The sequence below is a fragment of the Aedes albopictus genome, chromosome 1, assembly GCF_035046485.1.
Source record: "Aedes albopictus strain Foshan chromosome 1, AalbF5, whole genome shotgun sequence".
Lineage (NCBI taxonomy): Eukaryota > Metazoa > Arthropoda > Insecta > Diptera > Culicidae > Aedes > Aedes albopictus.
Window position 1 is genome coordinate 5,560,068 of NC_085136.1, and position 15,054 is coordinate 5,575,121.

At 40.9% G+C, this 15,054-nt stretch overlaps 3 protein-coding genes across 4 annotated transcripts in view; 1 reads left to right on the top strand and 2 right to left on the bottom strand.

Moving 5' to 3' along the window:
* Window positions 1-15,054, bottom strand: part of LOC109405351 (solute carrier family 53 member 1-like) — a 553,430-nt gene that overhangs the window by 256,738 nt on the left and 281,638 nt on the right. The gene's annotated exons all lie outside the window — the stretch shown is intronic.
* Window positions 4,892-6,345, top strand: LOC115255634 (tRNA:m(4)X modification enzyme TRM13 homolog). Its single transcript, XM_029853727.2, has one exon. The coding sequence runs from the start codon at window positions 4,894-4,896 to the stop codon at window positions 6,307-6,309; it is 1,416 nt and encodes a 471-aa protein (XP_029709587.2). The 5' UTR covers window positions 4,892-4,893; the 3' UTR covers window positions 6,310-6,345.
* LOC109397825 (max-like protein X) lies at window positions 7,665-9,212 on the bottom strand. Of its 2 annotated transcripts, XM_062843135.1 has the most exons (4): window positions 9,091-9,212; window positions 8,678-9,018; window positions 8,468-8,593; window positions 7,665-8,371 (listed from the first exon to the last, which is right to left on the bottom strand). In XM_062843135.1, exons 2-4 carry the CDS (start codon window positions 8,685-8,687, stop codon window positions 7,758-7,760), a joined length of 750 nt encoding a protein of 249 aa, XP_062699119.1. In that variant the 5' UTR covers window positions 8,688-9,018; window positions 9,091-9,212; the 3' UTR covers window positions 7,665-7,757. The 2 variants fall into 2 exon arrangements, with proteins under 2 accessions (XP_062699119.1, XP_019525700.2); XM_019670155.3 differs by lacking the exon at window positions 9,091-9,212 and having other exon boundaries at window positions 8,678-9,071.

Below are 15,054 nucleotides of genomic sequence, written 5' to 3' on the forward strand. Positions count from 1 at the left end.
ACATGAGCCTCTGTGAATTTGCCCTGTCCTACTCACTTCCACAGAACATTTTAAAACAGCGTGCACAGTAAATAAGTCACACTTGACTTTTACCACAGATAACAGACGTTTATGCTTATATTGGCAATGTGTGTAAAACTGCTCAACTGCCATTTTGTACAGTAGACGTTCGATAACTGCAACATGTTTACGTTTCACTTAGCGAACGAAAATTCGATAACTGCAACGCCTGACAGTGTCAACAAGCCGTCAATTGACGTAAAATGAACGAAAAATTCATTCGACTGTTCATTAGGGCTAACATGGCGCACCATTTTGACGTTTGGCGGTGCGATAACTGCAAATTTGTTGCACTTACCGGACTTGCAGTTAAAAAGCATTGCAGTTAAACCGTTTGCACCGACCGAACGTCTACTGTATGTAACGAGCAGCTGAGACTCATGTGGCAATCATTTAGAGATGGCGCAGTGATCGATAGTCAGTGATCGCTTTCAAGATTGCATGCACTACGCAATTTTACACTCAAGATTGTATTCGATCTTGAATGAAACTGGAACTTTGAACTATTCTTGCATTCAAGTTCGATGTAATGTCGCAATAAGTTGAGTAGATGGCGATAGTGAGCCAACGTATATCGTTTTGAACATTTACACAGGATTCTGCGAAAAATTTGTACTAGAATAAACATCTGTTATCTGTGCTTTTATTGTCTATCCGGTTGGAATCAAGACAGACATTCAATCAAAAATTGCCATTTTCTTGACCCACAAGTGTCGCAACTGTTTCGCATCTAGTGCGCTGTGTTGCTGACAACAACGGGAAGGATGCGCACTACTTTTGACATGATTCAAAAACGTCGCGAGTTGGGTCGCGTCGCGACTTGATTGTGCGAAGTCCGGTTTGGTGGCGGCCCGACAATACTGTGCGAGCTGTTTTCAAGTTTTCTGTGGGAGTGAGCAGTAGGCCAGATTTGTGCAGAGGCTCATAGCGTCCGTTCCGTCGAGGTTTGCGTTTCTTTTTGACAGTTTTCCCATGGGAAATGTGTCGAACTACTGTGCATTGTGTGGGGCACTCAGTGGGGTGACACGGCTGTCAAACTCGGTATTATGCTTTTGGTCGAAATACGAAGTGACCGAACGTGCGAAAATTGATTTTTAACCTACTTAGAAATGTCGCAACTCAATTTGGATTAGTGCATAAATATTGTTGCTCTTAATTAGCTTAATGATGCGCATCAGAAAAAAATAGATTCAAATTTACTTCGCAGCTGCAACTTCGCATGTGCTTCTAGCGACGACTTCGATTTGGTGGTGCGACGATAATACATCGCCGCTGCACCCATCATCATTTTTGGTACGGCGCGTTTTGATACCCACTTTCTGGTCGGTTTACCCTAACTTGCTCCTGGTTTTCGGGTGTGTGTCTCGTGTGTTGCTAGTGCTTATTTCAGAAATTACACATTTTAAACGAAATCGTTGTTTTTGATGATTGTTTCTCTTTCTTTATCACTTTGCACGATATTATATGTAGCAGCGAAGCAGCGTCGATGTTTCCAGCGCATTTTTTCCATGAATTAAGCAATCAAAACAAAACATTGAACGCCATGTTGAATTGAATGCTGGGTAGATGATTCTGGCCCTTCGTCACCCCCCTGGGGGCACTTTAGTGAAAGTCTTTCGCTAACTGGGCTAAGAGCTTAGTGCAACGAACGAAAGTTGACTGTAGTGGCTTTCACAACCAGAGGCACGCTCATCGTTTTTCTTTGTGTTTGACGTTTCACACTAGCGCCTTCTGTTAATCTGAGACGAGACTCGCGGAGACGGTCTTCTTTTTCTCCACTTTGTTATTTTTTTCTCCTTCCTATCTGTGTTGACATTATGTTTTGGGCTGGTGGTTCAAACACGTACGTGACCGCATCACCTCACATGGAGTGTGACTGAACCCCATTCACGCACAAAATCATGTTGAGGTGAAATTTTGCATCGCCAACAATCGCCAAGCAAAGTAATCATTTTAATATTTTGTTTTCAATTTATTTTTGACAGTACAGGAGAAGAAAATGCTGCTTGGAGTGAATTTTGGCTTCAGATTTTATCTCGGATAGCAATACTTTCCTCGTTTTAGGTAACGTAATCAAACGGGCTACAACTGACAGCTCAGTTGGGCTGCACTTGACGTTGCTTTTTTTCCTCTTCGCGAGTCTCGTCTCAGCTGTTAATGATATTCAAGGTGTTACGTCTGTTTGTCAGTGTAGGTACCCTCCCTTCCAATGCACGGTGACGTCATCAAGAAATCGCTCTCTTTCTCGCCTACAGGAAATTAAAAAACAACAGGATCTGTCAAATTTGACAGGTACTGGTCCTGTTGTTTTCAAACTCTCTGAAAGAGCGAAAGAGACAGAATTTTGCCGTGAAGTGGTCTGTTGGAATTCATCAGCAGCAAAGAGGGCTCTACAGTAGACGTTCGCTCGGTGCAAACGCTTTAACTGCAATGCTTTTTAACTGCAAGTCCGTTAAGTGCAACCATTTTGCAGTTATCGCACCGCTATCCGTCAAAATGAAACTTCAACAACGATGCGATGTTTTCCGAATGCACCTTCGCTGCATTCTGCAGCAACTGATACACTAAAGATAATTTCCGTATACCAAAAATTAGTTTTCGAAGTTTATAAATGCCCCCTTAAGGACAAACGTCTAGAAATCTCGTTTGAACAGTGCATCAGAACTTCAGATGCACAAATCTCAAGAAGCAAGCTTCAAACAACTGTGCATTTTATTATTCTGTCCTTGCTCACTTGTAATATGCTTAAAATAAGAAGATCTGGTGCGCCGGTTTTATTTACGATGAGATTTGTGCCCTCGAAATCGTGAGTAGGTGCCAAAGTCGGCCATTGTGGTGGCAATTTTGGGATTCTTACAAGTCTGTCCTTAAGGGAAACGTACATAGTTTGAAACGGTCTCACCCATTTATCTGGAAACTACTGTTCCTCGGTGTTAACGGGAACATCATTACAGCTCAGTCAGGCTTGCTCATCGTCACACCTCCGTCAAGCATGCAGTCAGTCATCATTTGAACATGACGCCGCTTCATCACCCACAAAATTATAAGTATGAGGCCACATTCTCGTAAGAGCATCGCCACGGGAGACCTCATCGCTATCCCTATTATACCACTCCTTGTCGGGTGCTATTTTAGGATAGCACCCCACCTTCCCACCAGTGGTTTCTATTTTGGGTTTAGGGACTTGGAAAACATATTGATTTTCCACCGTGCGTTGCTAAAAGTGGACCTTACCGAGGTCCTTACTTTTTATCGAACGTAGTACAAACTGAAACAAATAAAATATGTCCTTATGGCTTTTGATGAATCTTGCATAAAATCACAAAGGCATAAAGGGTCACAGACAAACACATGCAACACTTCTAATATTTCGTCACAGACAAGCATACTTCTCCAGTCTCCCTCTAGTCATTTCTCATCGTTTTATTTTTTAAAGACTATTTAAACCAAATATTCTGTAGTATGCAAATTGTTCGCAGACGGCGCTCACATAATTTTTGCTCCTGTTTGACGTTCGCTCACTACCGGCACCTACTGAGCTTTTGTGAAATAGCGTGTTTGGCATTGGGGATTATGTTTACATGACGATGATTTTAATAGCAATTTGTTTCAAGTGATACCTTTGCTATTCAAAATCATAGTCGCGGAAACATATTCACTCAATCTAAAAGGACTGAGTTTGGCCAATAGAGTGGCCAATCATAAACTAGGTGACAATAGTGAGCGGATGTAAAACTTGAACAAAAACGCTGCGAGCGCCACAGATGGACAGTTGGCCAACTATTAAATTTTTAAATAAACCGTTGAATCGGTGTACGTGGGAATTATTAGTGTTGCGTCTGTTTGTTTGTGATAGGGTTCTGGAAAACATCTATAGTCACGTAAGACAAAGTGCATCAATATTCATCTCATGCTTTAGTGATCCACTGATGTTCATTTTCCATACCACTACTCAGCTCACTTCACCGCAAAATATAAATAAAGAGAGTGACGCCACACAAACCATCGGAATAGCAACTCAGTGCAAGATTTGAGTGGGTCCCCAAATGTGGAAACCCATCGCTAATCCCATGTCGCGTCCTTATTTTCCATTCCCGTTTAGATACCACCGGTGTAAACATGGGTTATTTATCAAAACAGCGCGTCCACCGTTAGCGATGTGTTGCTGTCAGCTATTGCTGTATTGTGATTTTAATGAATTTAATAAAGAAAATCAAATAAATAAAAAAAAGCAAATCTTTACGTGCAGGAAGTTTGAGGCAACTGGGTCGTTTAGTGAATAAAATGTTGCTACTTAGCCTAAAAGATAGAGCTATTTTTTCTGAGTATTGTATTGTATTGAGTAATATAATGTGAATTTATTTAATCCTTTAAAGAACCCAACCACAGACAAACAGACGTATTACTTGGAACAAAGTGCGATTAAAAAAATCATCGTCACAAAAGTTTATTCGCCCAATGCTAATTACGATATGTTTCGCAAACCCGCTGAATAGATGGCGGCAGTGAGCAAACGTCAAACAGGAGCAAAAACAATGCGAGCGCCATGAGTGAGAGATTTGCAAACCATAGAATATTTGAATAGCCCGTTCAAAAGGGAAACGATGGGAAGTGAGACGTCTGTTTGTCTGTGACCCAACTGAGAAAAAATTTTTTGACCAGCAAAATTTCAAACGTTCCCATAGTGCGACGCTGTCAATATTGATTTGCTCAGCTGAGGTCAGCCGACCCTGGTAGTTGGAGCTGTCGTCGTCTGCAGACGACATGTTTTCGAAGTGCCATTTTTTTCAATATTCTTATAAGAAAAGTGTATCGATCTAATAAGATTCATTGATGCGATTTGTTTTGATTCGCGATCGCGATAGTTTCTTTCGATGCGGTGCAAGCAGCTGCGGTCTCACTCGTCGCGTACCTATACTTTTTGCTATGGATTCCGCGGACGAACCCGTTGAGAAGCGTGCCAAATCGTCCGCTACCATGGAGGACAAAAGCGATGACGGCGGCGTACCGGTACGGTGTCGGCACTTTGTTCAACGGAAGAAGCGCTACTGCAAGATGACGGTCGGCCGAGGTAAGCAGTACTGTGGCGAACACGAGGTTCACGCCGTGACCGACACTGCCAACAGTGGTGAGGATCAATCGGGAGGACGGATCCCGTGCCCTCTGGATCCGAAGCACTCGATTTCGGCGGCCAAGCTCGAGAAGCACCTGAAGATTTGCAATGCGAAACCGAAGGATCGGCCGTCGTACATCGAGGTGGGAATTAACGCCAGCTCGGATGGGGAAGGAAGCGAGATGGCGAACGATGAAGCAGGCCTGAAGCTGTCGGACGTTCCAGTGGATCAGTTGAAATCTCTGGTGCGGAAGGTTGAGGGCATTTTTGAGGAGACCCAAATCGGGATGATAGAAGAGATGATGCTGGAGCATGAAGCGTTCAAAGAGGAACTGCGAAACGAGTCCTACGGGCCACAAACACTGAAGCATCTGGTCCAATCCGCCTCGCTGTTGGGCATTTTGGAGCGGGAGAGTTTCTTCCAGGATGACGTAGCTTTTGTGGAGTTTGGAGCAGGCAAAGGCCAGGTCGCTTTCTGGTTGGCCACGGCGCTGCAACAATCCAAACTGAAGAACGTTAAAGTGTTCCTGGTGGATAAGGCCTCCCATCGGCACAAGAAGGATAACAAGATTGAAGATCGGGAACTGATTCAGCGGGTGCGGGCGGATATCGGAGATTTGGTGCTGAGGAAGCTGGAGGTGCTTAAAGACAGTCGGAAGGTCGTTGGCGTGGGGAAGCACCTTTGTGGCGGGGCCACGGACCTTGCGTTGCGATGTCTGATTCGCGCCAATAAGGACGGGTCTGGAGGAGATGTGTTGCGGTCCGAGGGGTTTGTGTTTGCCCTTTGTTGCCACCATCGGTGCGACTGGAAAACGTATGCGGGGAAGAAGTTTCTATTGCGGAAGGGAATTAGTAGGAAGGAATTCGACTTGGTGGTGAAAATGGTCAGTTGGGCGGTTTGCGGCACCGGCACCAGTCGGGAAAGACGGAACGCCGAAGAAGATGGTGAAGGGGGCGGCATCAAGTACGCCATGACGAGAACTGAACGCGAAGAGGTTGGTAAGAAGTGCAAACGAATGCTCGACTGGGGCCGGATACAGTATTTGAAGGAGAACGGATTCGACGCAGGGCTTAACATATATGCTAAACCTGAAGTCACGCTAGAGAATGTATGTCTTATTGGGCATATCAAATAAACTGAGTGATGACCCGATATGGTCTCTACTGCCATGAATTCAGTCATCTTTAGGGAAGTAGGAGTTGAGAAAAGAGGCCATGAAGAGTGCGCTACATACTTTGTCCGTGTTTGTTGTTCAGGTGTAATAGGGTATGTGTACCATTCCTTGGCCTAATTTGCAAGCCGCCTTGGCAATTTTGACCATAACTCATGAATTAATATCACTAGAAATAATATGTTGACCCTATTATACACTCTAGGCAATGCATGTTTCTCCAATTGGAAGTTAACTTACGTAAATATTCAAGAATTTACTTAATTAAGCTGAAAAGATTCGATGCGATGGTATGCAACGTTGGTCTATGGTACAAATATTGGCCTATTAGTGGATACAACGTTGGCCTATTGCTTTCCATGCACTAGAACCACTTATTATCTTATTTTTGCAATATTTCTGCTGAAGTATTATCTCTGTTTGTTCACCAATCTTACGTTTAAATTACATTTTTGGAGCCAAATTTTCAAAAAAATATAAATAAATCATTTTAACTAAAGTTCTTTCTTAATTAAGTAACGAAAACAACGCAACCCTATTATTGTGTTATATTTTTACAGTCACCGAACACAAAATCTTTCTTCCTGTTCGTTCTTTCTGGTTCTTATGCAAAAAATGTTGTTGACGCCTTTTTATCGTTGTTTTTGACGTCACTTTACTGATGGGCCAAGATTTGGGTACATAGTGAAAAAAATGTCCTCAATATTCGGCCCACATTCAATTTGTAAAATAGTTATTATTCGTTGAAAACAAATACACAAGTTCAAAATAGCGTCTTTAACCGTCGCATCAAATGTTCAGTTATTGAAAAGTCAATTCGAAATGTTCCAGAATCATGCCATTTATGATCATGTGTATAGACTACCCACTAAGCCGAAGAATCATGGTGTCTACAAAAGTTAAACAATGTGACATTTTCATTCAATTTTAATGCTCCAAAGTGCTAAAATTGAAACGAAATGTTACAGTTGTTTGGCGCATAGCTTTTCCGATATCCAGTTATGCGTGTTTGTTTGAGTTTTTGGTTTACATTGAGATAGGCCGAACGAGGGGGCTATGCCAACGAAGCATCCCGATACCCTATTTAACCAAACTTTTGTTTTCGAGCAGATTGCAATGGCGAATGAGTAACATTGACATCTGAGTCACCTTCACTCTATGTGACCCTATGTGACGAGGCCAATTTAAGGTTCGATTTATTAAGGTTTCCCGAAGAGATCACCAATGCCAGCTGGCTTAACCCTTACAAACTGCCACAGCAGCCATACCAAATAGGACTCCCTTTTTCCTTTCATCGCAAAACAAAACCAAAGCACACATTCTGTAATATTTACTTTATTGAAATATCCTAAATTTTCTATATGTAACTCTGCCACACACAATTATAGACAGGCTTACTTCGTTATACTTGTTCATTCTCGCTTGATGTCCTGCTGCCCTTGATCCTGGTGGTGGCTGCTTGGCTGCGCCACCATCTGGGAGGTGATTCCGTTGAGGGTACGTTGGACCACGTCCCGCATCAGGTGCGGCTTGCAGTGCTCCTCCAGCCACGGGATCACGCTGGACGTCAGCTCAGCAAAAGAGTCCATTGGCAGCTGGTCGAACGACTCGAACATCTCGTCCATAATGGTCCGGAACACCTGGAACTTTACCTCATCACTGAGGCGCTCTTCAGTCTTACCGGGTTCTTGCTGCTGTTGCTGTAGCATCGACTCATAATTTTTCTGTATTATTTGGAGAGCTAAAGCCTCCTTGCGGAGGGTGGTCCTGTCCGCTTCCTGCTTCTTTTTATGTTGGTGGAGGAATCCTATGTAGTCGATGGATTTTTGCAGAACGGACGCTTTGCTTAGTTTGTATCCGGAGGCATCGGGTTGCTGGCAACTCGGAACCAATTCCTGTAGCGCTTCGTATCCTCTTTTGATGGCGTCACGCCGCTTCTGTTCCGCCTGCGTGTGAGCTTCACGGCGACGTTCTTTGTAACTCATTGTACTTCCACTCTTGTTATCACCGGAATCCTCTTCGTCCTCTGCGAGGCAAATTCAAAATGAGCTTACTCAAATAACCTTCTCAGTGTAGAACTATCCACATCCCAGCAGGATGTGGAGACTCGGCCTAAACCTACCTGAGTTGTGAGCCGAAGAGGTCGGACTATGGGCACTGCCCGTGCTCGAACATCGCGAATGCATGCTGCGATCCCTTTCCGGTGGACTGGAGGGCTCCATTTTCATGTCCTCTTCGTTTTTGATGCCTTTCGTGCGTGGATCGTGAAAAGAGAAAACAATATTCGATATCAAATGAAACAATCGCACCCGCTACAACAATCACGACTAACTTTCTGACATTCTGCTGCTCGTATTTCGACCTGCGAGATTCGGTTTATCTTTTGCACACTCTATTAGCTGTTGTTCCCTCGAAGGCGCGAAGATAATGCACACACTGTTCAAACACCTAATTGGCCAATAAGCGCTTGGAGATGACGGGATGATATTCGTAATGGAACCGTCCCAGCGGTTCCAGCTCTGCGTTGTTTTCACAAAATGCTCTCTGGCTGTTCGAGCGACACAAGCGTTCTGGAGATAACGAGTTACCTATGGCTGCTCTACTGATTAGAAAACGCCATGCTCCAACGATGAGGCACGAAAGACGAGGATGCGAGATTACGATTCGTCAGCTCTAATAGAGGTAAATATTTTTATTATCTTTTGAACAGTCACGACAAAGACGACAAAATGGAAATGCACTCACGGAGAACCAAAGTTGCACATTTTAACCCATAACCATATGGCACACACAAATGAGTATGGTATTTGAAACTGCTTGGGCTCACGGGGCTCACATGTGAAATATAAATATTTTCTGATAGGTACACTCAGAATAAATAACACATTAAATTCAAAAGTTCTGCACTTAGATTGTGACCAATTGCTTTTGCACTTGAGAAATATGTGCAACGCTATCAAATTTTTGTCGATTCAATCATGATAGAATTTAAGTGCGTCACTTTTGGTTTTTAATCGTTCAGCGCATAGTTTACATTGGAAAGAATAATAAAGCTATTTACACGTGGGATTGATTTTAAAATAGAAATAAATGCTAAATTTGAATAATCAGTGATCGCGCTGGTTTTATTTGTTAAACAAATCAATGCTAAAGCTATTATTGGGGAAGAGCATAAAGTGCCTCGTCGTGCGCTCCGCTAGTTCCTTCAGCGGTTGGGATAATCGCCTCGTGATCCACTGTGGGGCCGTCTCGGTGGCCGGATGGTTGTGTTGGCATAACGAAACTTGCGTTGGCGATCACCAGGAATAAACTCACATACTATAATCCGGCCAAGCAATCCGTTCCAGTCTTAACTTCAGATGGATGTTCGAAAATACCTCAGTTCTTCTTTCATTGTGGTTCTGAAGCGATGGATTCCAATTCTGAAAAATAAATTAACCACTGTTTTAATCACTTAACAATTTAATGAACGTAATATGTTATAATTACCTCTGAAAACTTTCAATTTTCCGATTATTAAATTAACAACACGTTTTCGAGCAAAACATTCACGCGCCATTGTGTTTTCTTATGGTCATTCTAACTTTTAAATTTTATGTGCGCAAGATTGTGTGTTATGCTGCTACACTTGAAATGTATTTCAGTGGTAATAAAAATCATTTATCTTACTTATAGATTTTATTACTTGCACATAAACGGGCAATTCTCTCTCTCGCCGGCAATCTATGTGATTAGCGCACATATAATCTATCAGTCAATTAATTTGAGTGTACCAAAGCGAATTGTAAACCAAACCAGATGCCTTACAAAAATATTGCATAAAAATGCACACACGAGCTGGTGAAATCTGTGTGAAAGTCTGGCACACCCATGCCATGTGTGCCGTAAGATTTGAACGACTTTGTGTAACTCTCACAATGCGTGTAAAAATTTGAAGCATGCAAACAAGAATCCAGTTGGAATAAAACAAAAAAAAAGATCCAATGGGAATGCACTTTTGGTGTAAACAATGACAATATTTGGACAACACAACAGGTGTTTTGTTTCTTTGAATTTCCAGAGCAATTCGCAAATCTCGCGTTACATTTGAAAAGGGCCTATCCCCAGAAGGTAAACATTGAGAAAAATCGATGCAAACATTTTCCATCACATTTCCTATTCGTATTTCACAGTTTAAGGATTTTTCAACAAGCTTTTCGTTTTAATGACACAAGAATAGATGTATCTATGCTTCAATAATCAATTTTGAATTAAAAGTTATCAAAAAAGTAAGAAAAATTATAGATAAACATGTTAAGCTAATTTGAAAAGTTTCACCCGGTGTTCGCCTTATTGTGAGTCTTTCTAAAATTTTCTTAGCGTGGGTTGGTCCCCCGAGTGAGTCCGTTGTTGACATCGTATCGAGGCTTGGCCGTTTTTGAGAGAGAGAATTCTCGCTCTCGGCGCTCGGGCCGAGAGCCGCTCCGAAAATTTTCGGTTGTCGGCCCTTTAAACGAGAGGACCAACAAATGTAAACAAAATTTTACCGTTACTGGCCCATTTGGAGCACGGGCTTATGAATGATTGGGGAAAAAAGCAATGATCGGCCGTTTTGAAGGTGGGGTTTATTCTGATAAGATTAACGGTTAGGCGGGTGATGTTTGCACAGTATGTTACTGTTGGGGGATGCTATGGAAAGGTATCAAAATCGATTTGTTTACATTTTAGGGATAGGCCCTTTTCAAATGTAACGCGAGAAATATGGCGAACTGACAAGTTCACCCTATACACGGAGAAATCAAACTACCTAATTTTTGGGTCGATTTTACTCAAAGCTGAGTATATCAGGCCCCTGGCATCAATGAAATATATCGTAGCCAACATCTAACCGCCTTATACTCATATTCGTGCAAATTGAGACGAGCGTGTAATCAACAAACGCGGCTTTTGTTTGATGTTGTGAGCCACACACGAAATCACATTCACAATGCGTGTTTGTTGGGTTGCTTTATTCAACTAATCGCATGCTCCTCTTACCGTACATTATTATTAAAGCGAGTTTGAAGTGTTTTGTGATCATAACAGGTGGAAAAAATGATTCCAAAAACTGATCAACGAACCAAAATAAACGTTAAACAAAAATCTGTTGATGTTTTCGCATTTGACAGTGGGCGCTATTTATTAGCGCCCAGGACATCCTGTCTACCATGATTCCAATGCATTGATATAGGCCGTGTCGGGGGCCTGGAGTATATCGAATAAACTAGTTACCCAAAATTAGGTTGTTTTCCCTCTTTTCCTCACCGATGTTGTCAAAAACAAACAGAGATGCATCTACCCAACGGGGGTCCTTGAGCCCAATAAGCCAATTTTGGGTAAATGCAGGTTTACTCAAATTTGGGTTGAATGAGGGGGGGGTCTTGGGTTGAATTTACCTACTCTTAAGTAAATGTTTTTGCTGGAGGTGAAGGCAATTTACCTAGTGTGAGTTTAATCGATTTACTCAAATTTGGCTTATTGGGCCGAACTGTGGGATTGCGTCAAAAGAACTCAATTTTGGGTAGTTTGGCGGTTCCGTGTAGACACTATAGATTGAAAACAAATCTGGAGCTCGATTTGAAAAGGTCGTATGTGCTTTTGTCGATTAAAAATTCGATCAGTTGGATTCGCTTATTATAGCATAAACCGTTGAAATTGAACAAAGTTGATACACACAGTAGAATCATCACAAAACAGGCTATCCGTTCCATCATTAAAAGTCTCCAAAATATCTTCTCTATTGCTACAATAACTAAAATAAACTGATCGAATTTTATATCGACAAATGTACATACGACCTATTCAAATCGAGCTCCAGAAATTATTTTAACCTTTTATAGCGCATTTAGTTCACCACTGGACTATCGCACTAGTTTTCACGAGTGCGAAAACGCCAATAAAAGTGCGCGATTTAATCAAATCAACTCGGTGTCTTCAGAGCACTTGTTCTCCATAGATTGAAGACATAATTCGCTGAAGACATCAACCTGATTTCAGTAACAAATTTTGAAAACGACGTATAATCAATGCTACACCATTGATTATACGTCGTTTTCAAAATTTGTTACTGATTTGATGCAATCGCGCACTTTTATTTACGTTTTCGCACTTATAAAGTCGCAGTTCGCAGTCCAGTAGTGAACTAAATGCGGTATATAAGGCCGAGAAAACTATTCCTACAGAGTTGTCAACGCATACTATTTTGGGAATGATTATACATATACATGATAACATGTTCAAAACAATGTTTGTTTGAAACTCTCAAAAATCTTGGTGGCAATATACAGTGTATGAAACAATTGTCCGTACAGCAATTTTTTCGTCAAAATAATTTGTCATTCGAGTGTTCATAACTTTTTTTAACGCCAATAAAAAACGCTGAAATTTTCACCAATCATAAACCATATTTTGAAGCTCCATTGGTAAAATTTTGAGCGAGATTGAATAAGATTTCTGAAACTTTTAGTAAAACTTGATGGTGAATTAAACAAAATTTCAATACTCTATATCTCAAAGAATATTGGATGAAATATGTTCAAACTTTTTTGAGGGAACACTAACACATTAACATTTATTACGCAATCTTGTAAGGGTTTATTTGTTCACTACACAAAATATGAAAAATCTGTTTATGTAGTTGACGATGTTTATAAATTTACCATGTTTTACACATATAATCTGCCAAACGTTTTCCACTAATAAAAGTGCATTAATTGAACGAAAAATACATAGGACCTACTTTGCATATGTGGTTTAGTAGGCCCTGTATAAAAATATTACATTAAGAATGAAAGCCTTAGGAGAACCGTTCTCGTAAAAACACTATTTTTGAGACAACTAATTTTTGAGCTGTCATATTGCGCATTTCCCACCCCACTGGACCCCTTTCGCAGTTAGTATAAGTGCGGGATTGTGAATAAAACTGCGATTTTGCATCGAATCGTGTCGGTGTCTTCTGCGCACTTATGCATTACAAAGTGATGAATAAGTGCGCAGAAGACATCGAAACAATTCGATGCAAAATCGCAGTTTTACTCACGATCCCGCACTTATACTAACTGCGAAAGGGGTCCAGTTGGGTGGGAACTGCCCAATATCTCGGAGATTATCAACAATATATTAATACATGAAAATTCTTCAAAACATAGGTAAATGTTGAAAAAAGTTTTGATGATTTGACATTTTCACCCATATAGAGGAAAATGTGTCAAATTTACAATACCGCACAAAAAATACTAAATGTGTTCTTCCTTTAATCTAAATGGGCTCTCATATATCTTATTATAGATATCTCTTGGGGCAAGACACTGTGCTGGAGAGTACATTTTCCTTCACAGAGTTGCTCAGAATTTCTCCGAATTGCTCCCGTTTTGACTTGAGTGTTGCCTGATTTATCGCAAAATCAAAACAATATTGCCCGATATCCCGCATTTCTTGCAGTTTTAGGGATGTTTTTCTACAAATTTCGTCGATCATTGGTAAAAAGAGTTACTCAGAATTTCTCAGAGTTACTCTCGTTTGCACAGTGTCTTGCCCCTAGAGATATCTTAAGAGCAGAAGTAGAAAATCTTTGGATATCAAAAATAAAACTGAATGACATTGATGTGAAAAAAATATATTTTTTCGTGAAAGATCCTAAAAGTGTCAATCCATCATAACTTTTTTCAACGTCTGAAAAGTACCTATGTTTTAAGGAATTTTCAAGCATCAATATATTGTTGATAACGTTCAGAAATTCATTCAATTCGGTTCACTGGTCCCCGAAATAATACAGCTCAAAAATTAGTTGTCTAAAAAATAGTGTTTTACGAGAACGGTTCTAGCTTCGCGAAAGATTAACCAATCGAGCTCAAATTTGTACCAATTATGCACATATAATAGGTTGAGAAGCAGTCAAAATTTGAGAATTTTTGATGCACTCTGAAGAGTTACAGCATGTTGAACTTTTTTGTGAGAGAAAAAATGTTGCCTAACCCAAACATTTTGGCCATCCCATGCGAGATCCCATGTATATCTTTGAGTACAAAAACGCATTAATTAGTACTGCATTTGGGATGGGAAGTATGAAGAAACTGCATCTGGATCAGCGTATGTTGGAAAACAGGTTGTAAGCCTTGGCAGTTTGGCTTAAAAGGCTCAGCCATGGTTTAGAGAAGCTGATCAACATGGTTGAGGAAGGTAACCAATTTGGCTTTCTAAAAAGGGAGATCAGAAAGTAAGCTGCATTCAAATTTCAGGGTAGGAAATTGCCAGGTCTGTGTGATTTGGCATAAGGTAAGTTGGCATAATAAAGAAGGGTGCATTTGAATTATGCCACATGGTCAATATGCCAAATGTCCCGCTACTGGAATTTCCAATGTCAAAACGACCATTAGAATTGATACATTCAGACCTATTCAGACATCTGTGGAAGTATAAAACAAGAAACGACCGTTATTGCTATGTATTTTGTAACTTTCATCGACGACCATTCGCGTTTTCTTGTTGTTTAGCTGATGAAGCATACATCTGCAGCTGTTGAGAAGTTTAAGGAGTTTGAGCCTGCAGCGTTTCTCAAACTATTGGGAATGTCTTAATTAACTTCATTCAACTTTTATGGAAATCAGATCAAGTGACCATCCAGCAGTACTATAATTAAAAAAAAAACTCTAGTTGATGTCCACTAGCGTGGTTCAAAAAATCCTTTTTGCT

What these genes read in the sequence shown, in the direction of transcription:
- LOC115255634 (XM_029853727.2), top strand. Translation starts at nt 4,894, where the DNA reads ATGCGATTTGTTTTGATTCGCGATCGCGATAGTTTCTTTCGATGCGGT.
- LOC109397825 (XM_062843135.1), bottom strand. An exon ending in CTCTTCGGCTCACAACTCAG is followed by an intron (nt 8,372 to 8,467) that starts GTAGGTTTAGGC and finishes TTTGCCTCGCAG; the next exon opens with AGGACGAAGAGGATTCCGGT.